This window comes from Carettochelys insculpta, chromosome 1 (assembly GCF_033958435.1).
Source record: "Carettochelys insculpta isolate YL-2023 chromosome 1, ASM3395843v1, whole genome shotgun sequence".
Lineage (NCBI taxonomy): Eukaryota > Metazoa > Chordata > Testudines > Carettochelyidae > Carettochelys > Carettochelys insculpta.
This window is the reverse complement of record NC_134137.1, coordinates 370,765,850-370,790,293: the sequence shown is the minus strand read 5'-3', so window position 1 is coordinate 370,790,293 and position 24,444 is coordinate 370,765,850. Positions and strand designations below refer to the sequence as shown.

The following is a 24,444-nucleotide window of genomic DNA, read 5'->3' as shown; positions in this document are numbered from 1 at the left end:
AAAAAAATCCCATTTCTAGAATAGTGGTTAACTTTCCATTCAGTGACATACAAACAGGTTTAATATGTTTACCATATAAACAGCACAGTTTATATAGTATATTAATACAAGATGAGTTGGTAGATCCTGATACAGATATGCTCCCTCTCGGGGTGCCCTCTTTTTTGAATGGTCAAATATGGTAACTCTAGTTTTAACCTTCTCTTTGGCCAGGCCAATTCATGTCTGAACCAGACATACAGATCTACAATGAGAGACCTGGTCAAGATCCAGAGAAACCAGAAGCAACTATGGAAGTGAAAGGTCACAAATTAACCGTCACCAGGTAGGAATTCTGAGCAAACTCAACCGAGAAAAATATCAGGCCTTAAAATATCTGGTAACCTCCCCTCTGAATCTAGCCAATGAAAATATATTTAATTACATAGCCACGCTCTAACAAAGACTCCAAATTTCTTTTCTCTGCGGTTTCTCCCTTTAAATTCGCTCTGCTTACAAGTAAAACAAGTTTTTTTGTAACTGTCAGCACAGCAGACCCAACAGAGCACTGAAACTCAAGCTGGGCTCTTTTCTGTTTGTGGATCACCACTAGTAATTAAAAAAAAAAAGCCACAAGTTAAATTCTGCTCTTCATTAAAACTACTGAGCCTACATTACCTATATGCGTCAATGTCTTGGCTGGGCAGGGAGCTACATGGTGTACTCTCTGCACAAGGGGTCCAGGGACACCTCTTTGTTGCTGCAAATACATGACTGTTGGATGGAAGCCAAGAAGCAGATACTTTATGCAGTAGATTTCACTCTCTGTATTAGTTCAGAAAGTCATGCTGGGCTCAGGGAGAGGTCAGTGCAGCAGGGAAGCTAATGGCAGCAGGACTCCTCATGGGGACTGTATTGCTAGTAGAGAGATCAGGGACTTCAGAATAGTATGAGCAGAGCAAGATTTCCTTATGAATCACTGGCCTGCCTGCAGCTTTTAGGCCAAGCCAACTCAGCAGAAAACCTCTCCCCGGATTTTAGGAGAAAGCAGGGTGGGAACCCTGCACGTTGCACCTTGGAGCTTTTAAACAGACTTGGCTTTGGGTGCTTTTTCCAAGGTGGCCACTGCACTTTGCCCTCTGGAGCTCCCCATTGGAACGTTCCACGCGGCGTAGTCATTTTTAACCAGAGAAAAGCTGCCCTGACATAAGCTGATATACACTGAAAAGACTGGCAGGTCCCTAGGTTCTCCCCCACTGGGAAAGAAGACACTGACATGCCTCTTAAGGTGTCAGAAATACCCACAGTTCCCCCAATTAGTACAGCTTTATACCCCGCTTGCAAACAAAGATAAACATTTCTCTGGACAAGGTATCCCCCTTCAAGCAAGGTTCATCCATCCATTGCCAAGGTTCCTCCCCTGAACTTCTAATGGCACACTACACCTACCCAGTTGGTTTTCTACATCCTCCCTGCTCTTTCCACACCATAAGTCTGAAGCTATCTTGTTAGCAGCGCATACGTTACAGTGGTGTTTGAAGCTTCTTCTTTCAGAGAATGAAGCAAAAAGACAGCAAGGACTCTCTCCATTCATATATGTAGTATATAGTGGGTGGAGGCAAGTACGTAAATATGGAAACCATACCCTTTAGGATCCTTCAGGCTGAGTATCTTCCAGCCCCAGAGACAATGCTCCTCCACATACAGGGTCCATTTCATCAGGCCCGAATCTGGAGACTTATGCGTAGTTATCATGTTCTACAAATAGACCCCCTGGAGTTAGTGCACTCCTCTGAGTGAGAGAGAGTAGCTAATGTAAGAGTGTCAGAGTCTGGCTGTCAGCGATGTGTGGCTTAATGCAGCCTCAGCTTCCAAAAGCCAGTGAATTTGATTTTTTTCCTCCCTATTTTTACAAACCTGTGAAGTGGCGTCAAATACCTGCTGCCTCTGTGCTCAGCCATGAATGGCACCTGGGATTTCTCCTCCATGGCGGCAGGTATAATCCCACGGCTTCAATTATGACATATTGCAGTATGATTTCTGTTATGCTCTTATGAAGGTAGTAAACTTTTACCACTCAAATGGAGAGGCCAGAGGCACATATAGGCAACTCCTGCTGACATTAGACTACTGATGGTTAGGCATCACTGCTGCATTACCTTTTCTGCTTCTGCCACTATCACCCATCCTCTCTGTTGCTCTCTCTATTACAGCGGGTTCCAGAAGGACTACAGGACAGACCAAGTGTTTGGAACCAAAGTGCACTGCTGGTTTGTACACAACAGCGGGAAGGGCTTCATTGATGGCCAATATACAGATTACATTGTCCCCCACCTGTACAGCTTCCTGAAGAACCCCTGAGAGGTCACATCCTCAAGTGGTGGGTGAAGCAAAAATGTCTCCCCCCAACCCACCCACACCCAGACAAATATTTGGATTCCTAGCTATTCTCAGTGCGACAAAAAAGGCCAGTCTAATATATGGTGGCTAACAGATCTCTAACTGAAAGAGCCATTGCTCAAGGAAACAAGGGTGTTCCCAAGCGAAGTATGATGTGGTAAAAGACAGCAGGTAGCTTTCCTTTATGTAGTGACTATAGACATGTTTACAAATTTATTATAATAAATCTACTCACTGGAACCTAGCAGAGCGTCTTTGGTGATGTGTCTGATTTGGGTGACTGAATATTTCAACTCAAAGATTTTTCAGAAGGCTTGTAAAAGTAACACAGAGGTATTATCTCATAGTTTATGGAAATCAAATACAGGACAATGGTTAGTGCTTTCCTACCACTTCACATCAGCTAAACATCAGCTAATGCAGCCACTATTCAAGAAAAATATTGAATTTTCATATAGAACTTACGTGAGTATATAAAGAGGTAACTGGGAGTTTTCTCTGATTGCCTCCATTTTTTTGAACCGGCCCACCAACAAGCTGAGGAGAAGAGACGCAGGAGAAAGGAGAGAATGGCTTCCAGTCAGGGGCAACAGCCTCCCCCCATACCTGGAAACACCCGTCCTCACTCTGATAGAACCTGTGATACAAGGATAGACCTTATCAGCCACCTGGGGATCCACAGCTCCTGTGGAAAATGATCATGCTCAGCACCCTGTCTTCTGATAGCCATCAATCAATGATCAATGTCTGTTGGCATAGTCATGCTTTCCATGTAACTGAAACACACCAATTTCTAAACCTGCTTCCTGACTAAAGAAATAAGCTGCTCATGGGCAATGGAAATGGTCACAGGCACATGAAGGGCAATGGCTGTGCTGTGCTTTCATTTTAACCTGGAACCAGATGCATAGGTAACATCAGTTATATTTAGTGCAGGGATCTCAACTCAGTTTACCTTAGGGCCAAAGCCCGTCCTCAAATCCTCCTAGCAGGCCAGCAGGCAACTCCTCTGGCTAGACTCTAAGGGGAAGGGAGTCTCTGCCCCCCACAATGTGTCCGGCTCCACCTTCTGGCCCATGCCCTCAAGCCCCATCTGCCCTCAGGAGCCCCCACCGGCAATGCAGCAGGGCTAGTGTGGCTTCCTGCTGCTAGCTTCATGCCACTGGATCCTTGTGGCCTACAAAAGGTGTGTACTGGACTGTCTCATCTACAGGTGTAAGCTGTGAAACTACTAACTCATTTTGTGAAAATGACTAGATACAGCAAAAGCCAAGGTATCCAGCGCTTGGAGAACTGGCAAGTTCTGTTATCTGGTACCGCAGCCCATGGGGTCATTTGGCCAGTGGCTGCAGGGTGGCTGCCTGCTGGCTGCAGCGGGGCTGGCGCTCAAATAACCAGAAGATTTGATTATTCTGCAATCTGCATTTCCCAGGGATGCCAGATAATCAAGCTTTTACCATATCAGTGATGCCAACTCTTTGCTTTGATCACAAGGCTCCTGATAATGGGGTTGGGTTTTTTTCCTGGAAAACCCCAGCCATGTTATAATTAAGCCAGACCCGGGAACTTCACCACCTGATGCCTCCTGCACCATAATCAACTGTGATCACTCTGATTTACTAGAGATTATGCTTGTTGGTGCATGGTGTTAGCAGAGAATCCTAGCCTTCCCCCCTCTACCCCCCGCCCCACAAAGGAAGTCTTTAGGTTTTATGTTTTGTGGAGAAAGCCTACAAAGCATGCTCCTAGTTCAGCCAAAGACCTCAAATACAAGATCCCCAAGTGTATTTTTATCCATGTTTTCAAGGGTGGGAGGGACTGATTCACGAGTTTTGAATGCTTGGGATTAGCAATGCAAGCACGCAAATTGATAGTGTCTCCCCCTGTGTTCAGGGGCCCAGACAGAGACCAAGAACCTGCAAAAGACGTGAAATTGAGTCCTCACCCTGGCACCTCTATGTCCTTGTGCTAGGATGCCCCTAACCCACACTAACATTCACACCCTCACACACTGCCCTGGGTAACTGAAAGCAAATTCCATCATCCCCACTCCACTGGCTGGAGAAGTGCATCAGCTCAGGAAGTTCTCTGGCCAGTGTGGTTTACACTGGGGGGGATGCAGCCCTCTGAGGTTAGGACCATGTGGGGACCAGGGTGCTGCTGGGAGCTGTGAATAAAGTTTTGAAAATATTTCAGGGGCTGGCTTGGGAAAGTGCTCAGGCTGTAGATGGCCCCCAGACTGGAAGTTTAGGACCCTGATTTAGTGCATACAAAATACAGGAATGACAGAAACAAACCTAAATTCAGACACGCTCTGTAACATTAACCAATTAAAACTAACAGTGAAGACGCTAGTGATATTGCACAGAAATATAAACCAGATTCCCCTCTCGAAGGTATTTAAAGGGGAGTGCCCAACACAAAAGAAAAATGCCACAATTCAGTAAGTGGAAATACAATAACAGCATCAAGTATTTTAAAAGCCTGCTTTGAAAATCTTTTAAAATAAATATATCGTTCAGTAAATGTACAAGTCCAAACCGAAATAAATGAATGGAACATTTGGGCTTGAGGAACAGGGAGGGGGAGGCCAAGATTTTTTAAAATGGTACCAAAAGTTAAGTTCCTGAATTTGTATTTAAGCACCTAAATAGACTGCAAAAGTACAGAGCTTCCAACAGCTTTGACTGAGACTAATGAAAAAGCTCCGCACTTTTGAAATCAATTCACATAGTTAGGCGGCTGAAACCAGGTACCCGTAGAATCATAGAATCCTGGGGCTGGAAGAAATCTCAGGAGGTCAAGTCCAGCCCCCTGCCTAAAGTAGGATCAATCCCAACTAAATCATCCCAGCCAGGACTTTGTCAAGCTGGGACTTAAAAACTTCCCAGGATGGAGATTCAACCTTCTCTCTAGGTAATGCTTTCCAGTGCTTCACCACCCTCCTGGTGAAGCAGTTTTTCCTAAAATCCAACCTACACCTCCCCCACTGTAACTTAAAACTATTGCTGCTTGTTCTGCCATCCATCATTACTGAGAGCAGCCTCTCTTCACCCTCTTCAGAGTCCCCCTTCAGGAAGTTGAAGGCTGCTATTAAATTAACACTCATGCTTCTCTTCTGCAAACTAAATCAGCCCAAATTCTTCAGCCTCTCCTCATAAATCACGTGTTCCAGCTCCCCAAACATTTTGGTTGCCCTAGCCTTCTCTCCATCCTGACAGTCAAATAGATTGTCTTGAAATTACTCCTTGTTTTGTCCCATTCTAGAATGGGGCCATCAGCATGTCATTTTTCTTTCTGTACGTCAGCTTCCTCGGTCTATAAAACAGGGATGCCACTGCCTGCTTAGCTCTTAGCCACACAGAGAGCAATAGAAAGTTTTGAACAAGTGGAAACTATCATTTTATGAAAAACTTTCTTAAAACAAACTCAGTTACAACATTTTTTTTAAACCACCCTATTACTCCATCACATCTATACTTGGCACCAAAAAGAGCCATTTTCTCTGCAATGAAATGCTATTTCAGAAACAGTTCATTTGCAGTGAATGTATGAGAAATCCTTCAATTTACTTTTCACTTGTAGGGGTCCCCTTGGAACCATGAATTCAATAGCCTGCAAGACAGTAAGGGGTAGGTCTACACAGCAAAGTTATTTCAAAATAATAGCTGTTATTTGGAAATAACTATGCTTGTGCCTACACAACACCACCATTTAGAAATTATTTCAAAATACCAGTTGGCTTATTTTGATATTGGTATACCTCATTCTACCAGGAATAGTGCATACTTTGAAATAACTATTCAGAAATAGGGGCTGTTTAGACAGGGAATAAAGCCTATTGAGCAATAAGCCATAGGCCGTGTCTACATTTTCTTTCCTCTTTTGAAAGAGGCATGCAAATGAGGGATTCATCTCCATCGAGTTATTTACATGGCTTTGTTTAGTCATATTACCAGTTACCCTCATCCACACTCCCAACCACTTGTCTCCCTCCCCTATTGTCTTCAGGTGACTTTAAGCTCTGCTACTTAGGGGCGTTTTCCTCCTACATTGTGTGACAAAGCCCCAAGCTTGTCCTTCTCGGCTCCTGTGCTTTGTGGTGGTTTAGGTGCTGCCTCGGAGGCTTCCGGTGTCCCTGCTCTGCCTCCTTTTCTCACAGAGGCCTGGGGTATGGCATCATCGAGCCACTCTCATCATTGGCACAGTTCATGTCAGTCATTAGTGGAGGAGACCCCTTCAGTGTGCCCAGTCTCCTCCTACCCCCTAGGGCTGCCCTGAGGTGTGGGGTGGTCTGGGAGGGACCTGGACCCCTCCCACATATACTGGGCTCCAGCCCAGGAACCCTATGCAGCTGCAGGGGCTTCCCCCCTTGGTCTTCCCCCTCCCCAATGCAGCAACTGCCTCCCAGGGCCAATTCCATCTGACACTTTCCCGGTACCTTCCGCAGCTGGTTGCGGCAGCCCTCTGTTTCTGGGAGTTCTCCTTCCACGCAACTTGCTTCTTCCTTGTCCATCCTCTATCTCCATCCCCCCCGCTCACTTGAGGGAAACCCTTCTAAAGGGTTCCGTGGGCCTCAATTGGCCACAGGTGCTGAATTAGCAGCAGGGACTAGTTTAGCCTGCTGCTGCTGGCTGATCCTGGATAAGCCTCAGTCTCTAGGAAACAAACACACAGACCTAACTGCCCACGTATTTACCCTCCACGAGGCTACTGTAGCCTGCTGCAGACTGTGGTCTATCACAGTTGGCACAGTGCCTGGCACAACAGAGCCTCTATCTTGATCAGGGGCTAGAAAAGAACAGCTGCTAAGAGGAAGAGTAGCAATGACTCAAGTGCATCTAAAAACCCAGCTTTAACCTAGAGCAGGATTTGCTTCCCCTAAGTGTTCAGTTGGATCAAGAATTTTTATATCGTGTTCCAAGAACACGCGAGATTTAATCAGAGGCATATCAGCCTACGTTTCATCCTCTTCTTACGGCAGTTTAGCTGTTTCAATCAATAAAGCAAGAAAGGCATCTGAACTCGTGGGCTGATTCACTAGAGAGCCAGTTGACAACAATCTTGATTATCTAGAGGCTTTTAAGGGATGCACTGTGCTGAGAAAGAGGCTTTTATTTCAGAAATTGCTTTAAAAACAAGCATTGTACGAAATGTTAACATTTTAAAAACTATTCAAAGAAAAGTGACTCATTAAGGATCCACAACAGAACAGAGGAAAGTAGCACTAAGGTGAACAAACGACTAGCCCCAGAGGAATCTATGCCAGCACAACCATCAGTTCATCTCTATTAACTGAGCAGACATGCAGACAACTAGGTGTGCCTTTTGTTTTACTGTTTGGATTCACTGAAGCACACTCATCTGCGAGTCATGCCAATTAAGGGTTAAGCGCTGGGGATGCTACAGAGGCAAGTCATGCCATGATCAGTAATGGGAACATAGACGATGCCAGGATCTGGTCCTGACCAGGTATGTGTTTTAGCAGAGTACTAATTAAGCAGATTCTGCTGTAATTTATTGGACTCTCTTTAAAAACAATAGCCGAAACCATCCTTATACACCTCATCAAATCCCAGAAAAATGATCTCCTACAGCATTGTTGTTTTCCTGCTTTTCTTTTAATTTCTTTCGGTGTTCTCAAAGCCAGAATTCTGTTTTGGAAGCAGGTCCAGAAGTGTGCTTTGCAAATTATAGATTATTTCCCACATTTTATAAAATGTAAAACAGAGTTAAGTAAGGAAAATATTCCAGCACACATCTATCAGCAGTCTTACAAAAGGAAAACAAATTCAAATATTACAACATAATACAACTTTGCGACAAAATCAGTTTAGACAAGATTTTCACAAACGTTAACACATTTATAGTGGTCTTTACATAAATATAAGTTTTCTTTTCTGTATACACAAATTAAAACCCTGACATAGTAGAGTCTCACTTGTCTGCATAGAGGACACCAATTTGATGTTTCCAGGCGCCAGCTTTGACCCATTGCTTTGAGTCTCAGAAGAGTTTGGAAATGTCTTCGTACTGGAGACCCTCAACTTTCCGTCCTTTTAAAGGCCCCTACAGAAGAATAAATTTCAAGAAAGATCAGGGAAAAAGCCCCAAACAATCCAACCCTGCTTGTTGACTCTCACAACAGTTAATCATTACAATACAGCTGAACTGAACTGAACCAAATCCAATCCAATCACACTCACTCATCTTTATGAAAATGATAGCTATTATGTGACTAACACACAAGAAATAAATGAACACATCAGCCAACTGTGGCATTTTTACACACTGCCATGCTTGTTCATTTATTGATTTTTAACTGACATACAATTTTAATCCTTCAGAGACTAAGAGGATGATGCATTAATGTGCAAGGTCAGAGTTTTGAGAAGACAGCACATTATTAATATTCCTATATAATTATTTACTGCATAGCAACATTTAAAGAAGGATTAGACATTTATATGGGTAGAAACATTCAGTTTTAATAGTTAATGGCAAATTTTGGAAGGGATATGAACTTTCATGCTTTTCTCTCTAATTATTAGGAATCAGCATGTGCCCTCCCCTTGGTGGGAGAAGATTATCCACACCCAGCTACTGCAAACTTCTTGAACTTTCCTCTGAAGCACCTGGCACTAGTCAGAGAAAGGATACTAAACTAGGTGAACCAAGGGTCTGATCCAGGGTGCCAGTTCCCATTTAATATGTCAAAGAGACTAAATGTGCTGGCAGTTACTCTGGTAGTCTGTTCAAGAGCAGTAATTGCACACAAAACTTATATGTGACTAGCAGCTTCAAAAATGTTGTCCTCAGTGTTCTCTGGGAAGTCTGGAAATACCGTCCTAAAGGGAAACCATGGGAATAATTGAGTTCCTTAAAACTCACCAATACAGACTTGTTCCCAATTGCATGATTTCTATTGTTTTGTCCAATATGGTTTTAAGTGAGTGATGGGTCCTTATTACTCCTCTGGAAGACTTCTCATCATCACCAAGTTTTCTGTGCTATTCACAGTTTATTATATTTCATGACTAATTTAAGCTGCTCTTTTTTACTGTTTGTAGAACGATCACTAGAAACTGCTGAATCCACACCATGAAGTCAGACGCACGCCTCTAGAAACAAAGGCCTCTAATTTAGGCAGGAAACCACCATTGTAAGATATCAAAACAGAGTCACTGAGGGACATTCTGGCCCCAGTGAAGTCAACAGCACCTCTCGTGGACTTCAGCAGGGCCAGAATGTCACCTTAACTCTCTCTTTAGAGGACTCATACAAAAGGAAAAAAGACCCTATTCAGTAAGGCCCATCTCAGAGTATATTTTCCATTGAGAAATGTTATTTGTAGCAAAAATACACACACAGGCTCAATTAGAAGCAATATGAACAATAAGGATTCAACATCTATTAAGCAGCAAATTAAACACCCAGCCTGTTAAATACAATAAGAGAATTCACTTATTTCATACATATATTTTAAGTGTACTGCCTTCCCAGCTGAAAAAGTATTTTATCATTAACAGAGCACATTTAAATTAAGCCTGCTAAATCATTTTACATAGCTATCTTGAAAGTTCCATCTGCAAATTCAATATCCCATTACCTTGTAAAGTAACGGGGCTCAGGGGACTGAAATGTAAAAGGACTTGATTTCTATTCCTATTGGCCAGCTGGATGACCTTGAGCACCAATTTGTGTCCCAGATTCCTCAGCTGGAAATGGGCAATCAGGATGGTCACCCTCCGTAAAGGGTTTTGAGATCTACTGATGAAAATGCTATGAATGAATGATTATTAACTATATTTAAAATGTACTTACAGATTCAATGACGATGGTTGCTGAGAAGGTTTTCTCATTTATAGACTCCAAGATGCCTTCATTTCCTCTATAACCTCCATTTAAAACGAGAACTTTCTTTCCTGGAACAGTTGACAGGAAGGGATTTACCTACGGAACTCTTCGTCTTTTGATCAATTTTTTCTTTACTGAAAACATAGGACAGAACCATTTTGGGAATTCTGATTCCCCAAGAACTGTAGAAGAGAGTATTCCCTTGCAGGCACTGCTCAGTTTTTCCTACAGCGAGTGCTTGATCCTAAAATATCTGGGTAATATAGATCAAAGTTCTTTTGCTTTTAGGAAGCTGCTGATGGCTGCTTATCTCACTAGGCTAACGAGCAGGACAAGCTTCTCAAAATTCACTAGGGCTATATCTACACGAGAGACCTCTGTCGGTAGAAGTCACTGATGGAAATTAGCTGGCAAAACTTCTGTTGACAGATTGCATCCACACATAAAAGCAGATCGATCTTTTGATCCGCTCTGTCAACAGCAAGTGGCCACATGCTCCTGACACTCTGTCGACAGAACTGGCCCTGAAGCTCTGGAACAGAGGCCCGCATGGAAGGCAAGCCCTTCTGGAAATGCTGCCCCTACGTGCCCTTAAAGGGGCCCCCCTGACCCATGCTGTCTGCCCATGCTGAGGCTTGCCTACCTTGTCGAGGGACAGCAAAACTGTCACAAGGCTCCCTAGCTGTTTGAGTGAGAAGCAATTCTTGCCAGATTGCTACTATGCCAGAGCAGCTGCTGGTGGCCCTGCCCCTGATCCTGATGGGTGTGTTCCACCACATCTGGGGGGGATGATCCCGATAGGCTGCACACGAAGCATGCCCATGGTGCCCCAGTGCCCTGCCCACCCTTGCCCCCTCAAGTGCTCAGGTGGGTCAGCTCTGATTGGTGAGACCAGCTGGTCATGGGGCAACGGGAAGACCCCCCAGTGGGCACAGAATTTCCAGGTAGACAAGAAGCCCTTTCTTGAGCTGTGCTACTGGCTCGCCCCTGCCCTCCGATGACAGGGCACCCACATGTGGCCTGCCATCCTCCCCCCCGAGAAGCAGGCTGCCATCGCCTTGTGGAAGCTGGCCACCCCCCAACAGCTACTGCTCCATGGGCCACCAATTTGGCATTGACAGTCCACTGTAGGGGACGTACTCACGTAGGTAAAGCACACTCTGGCACGGGGGGGAGGAGGGGAGGGGAGAAGGGAAAGAGGGACAGGGTTGAGTGGATGGAGGGGGAAGGGGAAGAAAGGTGAGAGTGAGAGGGAGCTGTGGAGCTCACCAGGGCCCAGGAGTGCTATCACCCCCAGTCTCTCACAGGTGGGTCCAGTCTCCTCCCTTCACAGCTGGTGCAGGCCATCAACATGATCCTACTCTGGAGGCTTGTCTGCATCATCGACATGGAGACCCCCAATGGCCAGCTTTGACACCCATGTCTTCCCCAACTGTTTCGGGGCGCTGGATGGGTCCCACATCCCTATCTGGGCCCCGAAACACAGCACTGCGTGCTACCTTAATATGAAGGGCTATCATTCGTCGGTCATGCGGAGCCTGGTGGACCACTGTGGACAATTCCCGGATGTGTATGTCAGGTGGTCGGGCTGGACCCATCATATTGGGGTGTTCCAGAACTCCAGCCTGTTCTGGAGGATGAAGGCAGGCACCTGTGTCCCCCACCAGCAGCTGGCCATCAGAGACATGCAGGTGCTTTTGTGCACGGTGAGGGATGAAGCCTACCCAATTGTGCCATGGCTGATGAGGCTGTACGCCGGCCACCTGGACCCCACCCAGGAACAATTCAATGTCCGCCTCACCCAGCCATGGAACCAAGTTGAGTGTGACTTTGGGCAACTGAAGGCAAGGTTCCACTGCCTCCTGATGTAGCTGGACATGGGGGAGTGGAATGTCACCTATGTCGTGGACACCTGTTGCACCCTTCACAACGTGGTGGAGCGGAAGGCGCAGGACTTTCTCCAGGGGTGTGCAGCAGATGGTGGAGGCCCCTATGAACAGCTGGGCACGGCTCCCCGCCAACAAGTGAACGGAGGCCCTGCTTGATAGCTTCTCCCGCAGTCCCCAATGACTCTCCCCAGGACACCCCGGGGGGTGCCCTTGAACTGCAGCCCTACTCACTCCCACCTTCGCCCCCCCATCCCCAACCCATACAGGAGGGACGCAGGGGTGGTACTTAAAACAAATCTTTTACTCAACAAAATAGAACCATGTGAAAAATAAACATTTGAGAAAGAACTATTTACAATGTTGCAACTTGCACCACGATCTACAGGGTGGGGGCGCTTGGGACAGAGGGTGGGGGGCATTTCAACTGGGAGGGGTGGCATTACTCTAGAGAAGGGGGTAGAGAGCTTCAAGCAACTTTGGCTGTGGGATTCCCTCCCACCGCAGGTTCTGGATCCCGATTGGGGCTGGGATCATTGGGACATATAGTAGTGGGAGGGGTTCTGCAGAGTTGGGCTGGGGCAGGAGCGCCGGCCATGTCCATTGCAGGGCCTGCAGAAACACTTGAGACATAGGGTACAGGGGCAGGGGCCACAGGCACAGTGGCAGGAGCCTTGGGCGTGGTGGCCCAGGCCATCCATGCCTCCAGGTGGTCCACCTGGGCCAACAGCTGGTCAAAGGCCCACCCACTCTCACTGCTACTCCTCTTCTTGCTGCAGCCACTGCTCCGTCATGTCATTTTGTCGCCAAAGGGCAACTAGATAGGACTTAAGGCTGTTGTCGTCTAGGTGGCAATAACCACAGGCACACGTGGGGTGGTAGGGTGCCGTCTCTCAGGGGTACCATTCCCAGTTCCGCTGGCTTCGGCTCCTCCCTGGGGCTGCCTGGCTGCGCAGGGGGGCTTGCCTGGCCCTCAGATGGTGCAGCTGTAAGCAGAGAGGGGGCGACGGTGAGCCCTTCCCACAGCACAACACCCAATGCTCTGCCCCCTAAGAACAACAGTTGCCCCATGCCCCCCCCCGGGGCTGTAAGATGTGGCTGTCCCAGGTGCGTGTGACTGTGCCACCTGCAAGGTGGGCCCTGCCACATGGGGACTCTGTACTGCCATAGGGACCAGCCTGACTGCAGCCCCTCCCCGCTGGCCTGACAGGCTAGTGGGCCGGTGGGTAAGGGGGAGGGCCACAGGGGGCCCCACATGGCTGGTGGCTGAGCCAGGCTCAGCCTGGCTCTCCCTGGGACCCCCGCACACGTATGCAGCCAGCAGTGCTGTCCCTGGGGGCAGGTGCTGCTTGTTGCCTGCAGGCATGCCCGCAAACGGACAGACGCATCATCTTGGTGGTGTTTGTGGGGTCAGCCCAGTGCCTGTGTGGCTGGTCCACTCCCAGTTGCGACAGGGCAGGCTCATGAGGCCACCCCCACCCGTGGGGCTCGCAGCAGGCCAGCACCCGTGCCTGGGGGCTGCCTGCTGGGTCCAGATGGGATGCACTGCTGTGTTCATTAGCACACGTGCTGAGCCCATGGAGTGCGTTCCTGCCTGGGTCATCTTGGCGAGGCCCATGGCACGCTCTGCCTGCCCACCCCCAGCATGGGGCTGTGCAACCCATGGGGTACTCACCAGACTGTCCTGCAAACAGGTCCAGAGACACCTGTGCTGATGTTGTGGTACTGGAGGGGCCTGAGTCCACCGTGACAGTTAGGGAGCCCAGGCTGGACTCAGGGTCCGAATATGGGTCCCGGGACACCTCTGGCTGGTTCCTGGGTCACCATCACCAACACGGAGCCTCCTCCCAGGTGTTCACCATCTCCCAGCTGGGTGCACCATCGTTGCCCCTGGGGAGTTGGTCCAGTTCTTCTAATAGGGGTAGGTGGCCGTCCCTTCCCCCAACGTCCACCGTGTGTCCCGGGCACGCACGTAGCCCTGGCAGAGTTCTTTCACTTTAGCCCGTACCTGCTGCAAGGTGCTGGCAGCATGGCCATGTTCCGCCAGGACTCCAGTAAGGTGGGCATAGCCCAGGGCACTGTAACACTTTGCAGTGGAGTCCAGCAGGACCTCCTGTACACCCCAGAGAGATAGCAGATCCTGGAGCCCAGAGACAGACCAAGAGGGGGCCCACTTCCTTGTGCCCTGGGGTGGGTCCCAAGACCCCTCTCCAGCGGCCTGTGAGTGGCCAGGGGGGTCTTGGACAGCCTGGAACATGTTTGGGTTAGTAGGGAGTGGCTGCTGAGGTGTGGCACTGGCAGCATGCTGCCAGTCTGGAGACACGCCTCCAGCTTCCCTGCGCCTTTAAAAGCAGCTGGAGGGACAGATCATAGAGCTGTGTTTGTGGTGGGGAGGGCACCTCCTGACTCCAGCTGGCTGCACCATGGAGGACTACTCTATCAACAAAAGGGGCCCTGGAGCATCTACATGGCTGTTTTCTCGACAGTGTTCTGACAAGAGAGGAGTTACAGCTGAACGAGGAGAGGTATAACGCTGCTGGTCAACGTGCCGTGTTTTGTCAACAAACTATCGACAAAGTGCATTTTGCATGTGGACGCTCTGCATTTTTTTTCAGACAAAAGCCTGGTTTTGCCAGAAAAAGCCTCTCATGTAGACGTAGACAAGGAGTATGTCTACACAGCAAAATTATTCCAGAGTAGCTTATTCCAGAGTTATTATTCCACAATAAGCTATTCCAGAATAATGCATCTACACTCCAGGGAAGCCCTGGAGCAAGCAAATCTTATTTCAAAATAGAGCGTCCACACACAATACAGCCTATTTTGAAACAGAGTCCTTGGACGCACTGTGGATTATTTTGAAATAGGCTCTATTCCCTGTCTATGCAGCCCCTATTAGATGCCTGGGGAGGTGTTCCCATGGTTGCAGCAAGCCCCCGCATGTCTTAGCCGCCGGGGGAGACTTTGACATGGCAGCTGCAAGCCCCCAAATATCTTTCCCGCCCTCGGATCTGTAAAGTGTTCAATCTGTCATGTTGCTGCCCGGAGGCATAGTCAGCATCGAATGTCAGGCACATCCTTTTATTTGGTGGGAGGGGGCTACCCACATGATGTGGCAGAGTGTGGGAAAGACCCCAACTGCGTGGTGCCTGTGGGAGAGGAAGGGGGTTCATACACAATATATTCTAAATAGGAAAACTCATGCTAACAATGACTGGGGGAATCTGAAGTTCTTTGGAAGCCTCCCACCAATATCTCTGAGCACCAGAAGAGATACATTCACCTAGTCCAACTAAATGATTACATTCAAAAAGTGTTTATCACCCTTCTCAGAAGGACCATAACTCCTCTTGGAAAGATGGTGAAATCACCAAAACTGCAATATTTGGGCCATAGCAACCAAACGATCCTTGCTACATTACAGGAATATTTCAATCCAATGTGGACCAGAAATGCTGGCCAGAAACAAAATAGTAAAATGACACTTGCCACCATATCCCTCAGGTGACAGCAGTCATCAGATGGAGCTTTGATGTTCTGCAAATAAATTCACCTGGTGCTGGTATTACTGTCTCCAGATGTGTTTGGTCAAGTTTCAGCTTGTCTCCAGAATCAATCACCTTTACCACTGCAGTGTACTTGTCAATTACCTCCTGCCAGAGAAAATTAAAATATATTTATTTTTAAAAGGCAAAGACCTGAATAACCTGAGTATACTCTTATTAAAGAATACAAATCAGAGGATTTAAAGAGCAGGGTGAGGAGCTGTTCTCAGTAGTGTCAGAGAGTGGAACCAGGAATAATGGTCTGAAGTTACAGAGGGAGAGGAATAGGTTGGATATTAGGAAAAACCACTTCACCAGGAACGTGGTGAAGCATTGGAATGCGTTGCCTAGAGAAGTGGTGGATTTTCCATCCCTTGAGGTTTTTAAGTCCCAGCTTGACGAGGTCCTGGCTGGGATGACTTAGTTGGGGTTGATCCTGCTTCAAGCAGAGGGCTGGACTAGATGACCTCTGGAGGGCCCTTCCAGCCCTATAATTCTACGATTACTAACAAATGGCTGTGTAACGTTAACTATGGAAATACATTCAGTCTTCACTTAATGTTGTCCCAGTGAACGTGCTTTTGTTGTTAGGTGGCTTATAAACAGGAGCCAGTGTACTTAAAGGAGGAATCCATGTCTCTGTCTCTTTCCCTCTCAAATACACACCCATGTGATGCGTGCCTCTGTCTGTTTTACACCCACAGTGTGTCGCTATCTCACACACCTACACACATCCCTTGACACAGTGCAGTCACTATGCAGCTGTGTATGCACCAATGCACTCCAGGGGGCTTGTTATCACGCTCTATTACTGCAGGGGAGCGTTTGCTCCCACTGCCATGCCTCTACTGCGTTTCCTCCCTCAGCCCATGCTGCCTTGTAGGGAGAGTGAGCCTACATTAACAATGTGTTAACCCTTGAGGACTCAGCAAAAAGCTAGTTCATCATTTAAGTACAAGACATGCCCTGGGAAATACTCCACCCTCTGAATTCAAACCCTCAACCAAGCTTCACAATCATCATTGCTGTGTATGGTATTAAACTGTTTAAAACTTATACTGTATATGCAGTACAGTAGTCCTTCAAGTTACGCAAGGTTGTGTTCCCACACACCTTCGCACAACTTAAATTTCCTGTAAGTCGGGTGGCATCTTTTTCCCCCAGCGGAATGCACGTCCTGCAGCCAGGGAAGCAGCAGGAGCACCTGGAGCACCTTTTGAAACATAAGTCCTGGGGTTGAGGGGACAGTTGGGGAGGGGTAAGCCTGGTGGTGGGTAGGGAGGGGTGCCGGGGAGGTGAAGTTGGATTTGCTTAACACCGTTTTGCTCAAAATAGCATTTTTCAGGAACATTACTACAACATTAGATGAGGAGATAATGTACATTGGTATGATTGCAAAACAATAATTTAAACTATTTTTAAAAATAGCCAAGTCAAATAGCAAAGAGAATCAGGAATACAGGTCTAAATTTTTCAAAGTGGCAAGTGTTTTCAGGTGCCCAACTTAAGTGGCAAGTGTTTTCAGGTGCCCAACTTGAGTAGTCTGAAAAGAACAAGGTTTTTAGAAAGTGCTGCTCAATCAACTTCTCAAAAAATCAGACGTGTCTGAAATATCTCAGGTTGGACATCCAAAATGACCATTTTTTTTCTGAAAATGTAGGCCATTTGTTTTCTTATGCTAGATTCCATAAATTATTTGTCTACTGCAGTATTCTGTCTCTGACAGTGGCCAGCGCTAGTTATGTCAGAAGACGATCAGATGCTTCAGACCACTAGGTCAGGCTGATCAAACTGAACAACTCATGAGTGTATCTGGCCCTTTCTCCAAAGAAAATCTGGGATTTTTACACATCAACACAGGACTCAGTCTCAAGGACTGAAGTACCATGCACAGTGCTTTGTCACATCCTAGCAACACAGCTTTAAAATGACTCTATGGTCTAACAGCTCATTGACGAAATCAGCGTCTGAAGAAAATAGTAACAAGAAAAAAACTTAGAGGGAAAAATAATTATGTTGAACAATGCAGTGACTGGATGCCAATGTTTTAAGTGGCAATAAATCCTAAGTCCCTCACTACTTTGAAGGAATTGAGAATCTGGTAATGTAAACCCCGAGAAAGGAAGAGAGAAGCCCTTATTCCAATAGTTAAGGTTCAACCACCACCATCACCATGCTAGCAACCAAACAGGTGTTTTCTAGTTACTGTGGAAACAGAACTCTTTCCCATCATTTTTATTCACCAACTTTGATCAGAGAAAATGCTGCAAACTTACCTTAACAACTGCCTTCTTCTTATGATATTTCTCACCAAGCTTTTTCGTTACAATTTTTACAACAATTTCCTGCAGAAGTCAAAAAAAGGAAAGAAAAAAAACTAAATATACAAATAAAAATGACTTACTCTCAACTGTGTTTACCTCTGAAGTAGCTTTTGGCTTCAGTTATTCCCACAAGCACTCACTGATGCTGTGCTATGTACTGTCAGCAGTAGATGCCACTTCTAAGACAAGACGTTACAGAACTTGCCTTGTAGTAGGGTTTCTGACATGATGAATCTCCTCCTTTATTGACTAGAAATGTACTTAAATTTGAGTTAAGTGCATTAAATGACAGACCTAGGGTATGTCTAAACAGCAGTCTTATTTCAAAATAAGTTATTCTGGAAAGCTGTCTACATTTGCATTCCTTTTTCGAAACAGACAGGCAAATGAGGGAAATCAAAAATGCAAATGAGGTGCAGATTTACTTATCTGGTGCCTTATTTGCATATTCTTTCAAAAGAAAAGCAGTGTAGAGGTGGCTCTTTTGACAGTAAACCGTATCTTCGAAAAAAGGGAAGAAGGGCTCTTTCGAAGATGGGATTTACTTTCGAAAGAGCCGTGTCTACACTGTTTTCTTCTTTCGAAAGAGTTATTCTGATATAGCTTATTTTGAAATAATGCTGCTGCACAAAATGCATTTCGAAATAGCCCTCGGCTATTGTGAAATAGTGTCTACACACAACCGAGCCTATTTCAAAACACAGCCACTGGATACACTATGGCTTATTTTGAAATAGGCTCTATTCCCTGTCTACACAGACCCTATATCAAAATAACTATTTGAAATAGGCACTATTCCTCATACAATTTTGAAACAAGCCAACCACAATTTTGAACTTATTTCAAAATAGTGGTTGTGTTGTGTAGATGCTAGCGAAGTTAGTTTGAAATAATGGCTGTTATTGCAGAATAACTTTGTTGTGTAGACATACCCCTACCTGAGCCACAGGACATGCGCTAAAACACGACTTTTGGCTCTAACAGCATAATCCTCAACTCCCTGAGCTGCAAAACATAGTTGTATTAGTTCAAAGGCTATAGCTTACTCCTAAACCTCATTATGGTCTGACCACTACCAGGGGAAAACACATCCTCTTAAAAGTGCATGTCAGTCAACTCTTGCAGTGCCTGCCTTTCCCTACAAAGTAAACCATCACTATACAAAAGAGCTTAAATAGCTGAGGTAGCATCCAAATTCACATATGTCTGTTTGGAAAACAAAGATGTGCTTTGTTCATATTCTGCTCTTGGATCTGTATAAGTTGCAAACCAGCAAGAGCCATGTGCTTGCTCCCCAAAAGGCAGAATTCAGCTTGGTAACTATATGATTATTCAGATACTTACAGGCTGCAACCAGTAGTCTGTTCGGGCCGTTTTTTTCTTTTCTTCTTCAAACTACAAAAGAAAAAGAAAGTCAATGTTTTGGTCCTTTCATATCAATGCAATGTGCCCAACCCCAAAACATGAACAGCATGGTTGTTTGCTACATCAAAGCTGTGTCTACACCTGTCTCTCTCTCTCAAAAGAGGTAGTAGTAGCATCCTTCAGTCTACGTAGACTATGGATTGCGCCCTTCGTAGTTCCATTTGGGATCATCATTTGCAGAGTTGACTGCGACTATGAAGGCCCACACGAGAGTGACAGTCCTTGCTGCATCTGTTGCATGTGTAATGGGTGTCTGGCAGGTCCTCACTGTGCTTTCTGCGGGCTCACTTCTCCTCTGCTAGCTGTCTGATCCTCATCTTGCCCTTCTGAAGGCCCTTGTGTAGTTCTTGCTGCGATCGTCTGCCAGCTCCTTCCAGCTGTCCAGCTAGATGTCTACCTCCCTGAGGTCCCTCTTGCAAACATCTTTGTAGAGCAACTGGGGGCGTCCAGTAGTATGCCATTGAAAATGCAAATGAGGCACAAATTTGCATATCTGCCACCTCATTTGCATATTATTTTGATATAGCTTCTTTCAAAAGAAGAAAACCAGTGTAGACACTGTTCTTTCGACAGTAAACCCCACCTTTGAAAGAATCCTTCTTTCCATAAAAAAAGGGAAATTTGTACCTCATTTGCATACCTCTTCCAAAAGAGGAATGCAAGCGTAAACACAGCCCAAACAAATGTGAAGAAGGCCAGAAATACACATAAGAATGGCCATACTGGGTCAGACCAAAGGTGTATGTAACCCATTATCCTGTCTTCTGAAAGTGGCCAGCACTGGGTGTCCCAGAGGGAATGAACAGAAGACGTGATCACTAAGTGATCCACCCCTTGTCATCACGCCCAGCCTCTGGCAAACAGAAGCTACAGACACTCAAGTCATAGGGTTGCATCCCTGACCATCCTGGCTAACACTCTTTGATGGATCTATCCTCCCAAGAATGTATCATCTACTTTTTTTAAACTGATTCTGGTTTTTGCCTTCACAACATCCTCTTGCAATGAGTTTCACAGGCAGACTATGAAAGTTGTGTGCAGAAATACTTCCTTTTGTTTGTTATAAACCTGGTGCCTCTTAATTTGAGTGGGTGACTCCCAGTTCTCGTGTTACATGAAGGAGCAAGTAGTATTTCCTTCTTCACTTCCTCCAACCCAGTCAAGATTTTATAGACGTCTATCATATCTCTTCCTCTGAGTGGTCTCCCTTCCAACCTGAAATATCCCAGTCTTTTTAATCTTCTCATATGGAATTTGCTCCATACCGCTGACCATTTTTGTTACCCTTCTCTGTCTCTTTTCTGGTTCTAACATCTTTTTTCATGACGGGGCCACCAGATCTGCAAGCAGTACTCAAAATGTGGGGCTACATCTAGGATTTGTATAGCAGCATTATGATATTTTCTAACATATTATTTCTTACATACTGGTTACTAACATTGCTACCTTTTTTTCCCCCTTACTTTTTTTTTCCGTTTTGATTGCACCACAGATTGAATGGATGTTGTCTGAGAACTCTCCACAATGACTCCAGGATCTCTTTCTTGATTGGTAAAACTAATTTAGACCCAATCATTTTATTTTATACATACAGTGAGGATTATATGTTTTCCAATATGTGCATTTAGTGTGCATTTATCAACATTAAGTTTCATCTGCCATTTTGTTGACAAGTCACTCAGTTTTGTGAGGTCCCTTTGAAACTCTTTGCAGTCTGCTTTGGACTTACCTATCTTGAGTAGTTTTAATCATCTGAAATTTTTTCCACTTTATTGTTTACTCTTTTTTAAAATAATTCAATATACGGCATAGTATTTGTCCCAGTATAGACTTTTGGGGGACATCACTATTTACCCGCTTCCATGCTGAAAATCAACCATTTATTTCTACCATTTCTTATCTTTTCATTCACAGTTACTGATCCATGGGAGGACCTTTCCTCTGATCTCATGACATCTGATTTTTCCTAAGAGGCTTTGGGGAATGACCTTGTCAAAGGCTTTCTGAAAGTGTAAGTACACCAGATCACTAGATTACCCTTATACAAGGTGGTTTACATCCTCTAATAGAGAATTCTATTAGTTTGGTCAGGTATGATTTCCTTTTAGAAAGGCAATTATGAGACCAAATTGTCAAGATGAAAGGCAATTCTCTTTACATTATTTATAACCTTTTGACTAGAATAAAAATTATGTTCTTGTAAAAGATGTAATAAGCTAGGGAACTTGAAAAATCCAGACCCCTTGACCTGTAACAAGAATTAAACAAGGCATGTATAGAACAGAAGGCATTGGTATTAGGTGTGGTAAGCCATGATGCTCACATAAGTGGTGAGCTGCTGAATTCCACCCAACCTGGGCTTCAAGTCCTTTTCAAAGGTAGCCCTGACTAGAGGGCAGTAAGTGATTTAGTCTTGAATTACAAAGGTATGGGATCTCTGGGTAAAATTCTCACTGTACCTCCATGATCTCATCCAGTGCAGATTTCTTCTTCTTCTCTTTTGACTGAGCTGAGCTGTGGGCAGATTCTTTCCGTTTAACTGATCCTGTTCCTCCCACCATCTTCAGCGCACTTGGTCCAAGCACACTGCTGCAAGAGAGTTTAGAATAATAATGAAATATTGTTTTCATTCTCAGTCTTAAACTGACACCTTTCCAAAGGCACCCCTGGTACAGCTGATTTTTTAGCCTTCAATCTCACCACATAATCTAGATGGATTCTGCACCAGATTTGAATAAGCTTGTATGGACACAGAAGCAGGTAAGTCTGCTGAATCAAAGCACTGGATTATAAACTCTAGGGCAGGACTTGCACCTACTTTTCTGTTAGGATGGGAGGCACTTCAAGAAGCAGAAACAATTTGATGGTCAAACCAACCCATCGGTCCAAGATGTAAATGGATGCTTCAACCATTTTAATACAAAAATGTTTCTTTCAGCATTATAGGGAAATGTATCTGTGGGCAGAGATACAATAGGTGGACAAAAGCTTGTACATTAACATAACCTTTCAGATTGCATTGGGCCATATGTACTTATTTTTCAGTAGGAAACTGCTCCATTTACAGAGTGAGCAGAGTGGTCAAAATCCTATATCTGAATATGGATTTGTTCCTGTTTACCTTGAACCTGCAATTTTTCATTTTCTTTGTCTGATTTTAAGAGGACTCTAGTTTGCAGGAAGTCAGTAAGCCAGTTTATTTGCTTTGGTTTCAATGTTTATTGTCTCACATTCAAAGAATGCTTTGTCGATGTAAAGTGCTATAGAGGTGCAAACGATAATTAAAAATAAAACAGTGCAGGTTATCATGGTCAAGATACGCTCTTTACAAGTCTGTTTACTTCTGTACTAATGCTCTGGAAGGTTTGTGTCTATGAGCATCTCGGACTGCTTGAGAAATTTAAGTCACTTGGCTTACTGGTTCCACAGAGGTCTCATCAGACTTATCTCAGGAACCAGACAGAGAACACTCAGAGCAGCCCTTCTTGTTTGTAGTTATATTTACAGAAGTTTGTATTTTAAATCATGTAGTGACCTTGAACACCACCTGGGAAAGTACCTCTTTAGGTGTGATTTGTAATACGCCTAAAAGCATACAATCGCTCTGTTATCCACTATGTTGTATAATTTTCTGTGTCGCACATCTGACATCAGATGTCTTATCTAAAACCTCTCCTGGTGATAAGGAGGTGGCTTTCACTTTACCTGTATTGTGATTAGTTGCAATATTGTCCTGTGAGAAAGGCTGGCTTATTGCTAACCAAATGTCTTCACAGTGTGCTTTAACAGCTTACCATCATTGCTTGTATTATTAATCCCTTTGTCTTGCTCTTCTTGTGGTTATATGATACTCAAAGTTTAAAGAGATTTGGATTCACCCCTACTGAACAGGAAAATGCATTGCTGACAATTGACCACAAAAGTCAAATAGGAGTTCTCAAGCTAAAATTAGCCAACTAGTAGTGGATTAGTAGAAATGTGGCTAGGATATCTGATGTTCATCTAAATATTTTGATAGTATATAACTGCAGGTTCAAAATAAACAGGAACAAATCTTGTATAGCCTTCATCCAACTTTTCTTACAATGCTTGTCTTCTTAGTAGCTGATCCTGCAACTTGCTCCGAAAGGATGGATGGATGCAACCTCATTGATTTCTGTGGGTCGTCACATACAAGTCCAAATACCAGGCCCATAGATTCATAGAGTTTAAAGTCAGATGGGACTGTTAGATAATCTAGTCCAGCATTTCCTAAATTGTGTTCCATGGAACGCTGGTGTTCCAAGGATGCAAACAGGTGTTCCATGAAAAAATTTTGATGCTAGTAATTTTTTTCCTCCTAAAATATTAAATATCAAATTGTGTGCATCAAAAATACTAAGGCATGTGAATAGTATTTAGATTGTAGGTATATTAATATTTATAATATGTTCATAATAGTATAGTTGTTATTATGTGACTCGGACAAAATGATCAAATTCAATCGGATTGTTTCGGCATGAGTTATGTTCAGAGAAGTCATATAATGCTGCATCTGGCATGAGAATCCAATTCTCTAGCATCATTCTTAATATTAAGTATATTTGTGATCAAAAGATGTAAAACACTCTTCCCATTTAAAAAAACTGCTAATGCAACTTATTTTTATTTTTCAGTAGTTTTCTGTAACAATAACAAATTTATAAAAACAAAATTTGAAAACACTTTTTCATACCTAATTTGTATTGCATTTCTTTTAAATAAAAATGCTTGTTTAAGCTTTAAGGAAGAAGGACAGTCCTTCTTGGAACAATATTTAAAAAACACTAACTGTCGTTCTTTTAGCTGTTAAATTGATGTTTTGTTTTGGGATTGTACTAAATTTTTAATGTTTATACTTACAGGGTTGCTAACTGTCCTATCAGGACATTAGTTGTTTATTCAGGTGATTTTCTTTTGTTATTTTTTGTTCTCTGTAAAATAAGACATCTAAATAATCTAACTTTTAAAATCAACTTTTGAGCATTACATGAGGCAATTTTTCGGTAT

General features: G+C 44.5%; 2 protein-coding genes across 6 annotated transcripts in view; one reads left to right on the top strand and one right to left on the bottom strand.

The window, feature by feature from the left end:
- ITIH2 (inter-alpha-trypsin inhibitor heavy chain 2) overlaps positions 1-2,527 on the top strand; it is a 45,340-nt gene extending 42,813 nt beyond the window's left edge. For both annotated transcript variants that reach the window (XM_074975543.1, XM_074975534.1), the window contains exons 20-21: positions 214-325; positions 2,193-2,527. In XM_074975543.1, the coding sequence (XP_074831644.1) occupies positions 214-325; positions 2,193-2,340 (260 nt within the window). In that variant the 3' untranslated portion in view covers positions 2,341-2,527. The remainder of the gene's footprint in view (positions 1-213; positions 326-2,192) is intronic.
- The window catches only part of KIN (Kin17 DNA and RNA binding protein), a 51,067-nt gene that overhangs the window by 17,402 nt on the left and 9,221 nt on the right, over positions 1-24,444 (bottom strand). The window contains exons 8-14 of one of the 4 annotated variants that reach the window (XR_012642350.1): positions 21,876-22,005; positions 19,336-19,386; positions 17,944-18,012; positions 15,676-15,775; positions 10,204-10,304; positions 8,321-8,448; positions 2,845-3,016 (exon numbers count right to left, since the gene is read on the bottom strand). Coding sequence is in view for 3 of the 4 variants with exons in the window: in XM_074975558.1 (XP_074831659.1) it covers positions 8,386-8,448; positions 10,204-10,304; positions 15,676-15,775; positions 17,944-18,012; positions 19,336-19,386; positions 21,876-22,005 (514 nt within the window). In the remaining variant the exon portion in view is untranslated. Of the gene's footprint in view, positions 1-2,844; positions 3,017-7,459; positions 8,449-10,203; positions 10,305-12,375; positions 13,109-15,675; positions 15,776-17,943; positions 18,013-19,335; positions 19,387-21,875; positions 22,006-24,444 lie in introns of those variants that run through there. The other 3 variants (XM_074975558.1, XM_074975572.1, XM_074975581.1) reach the window with 3 other exon arrangements.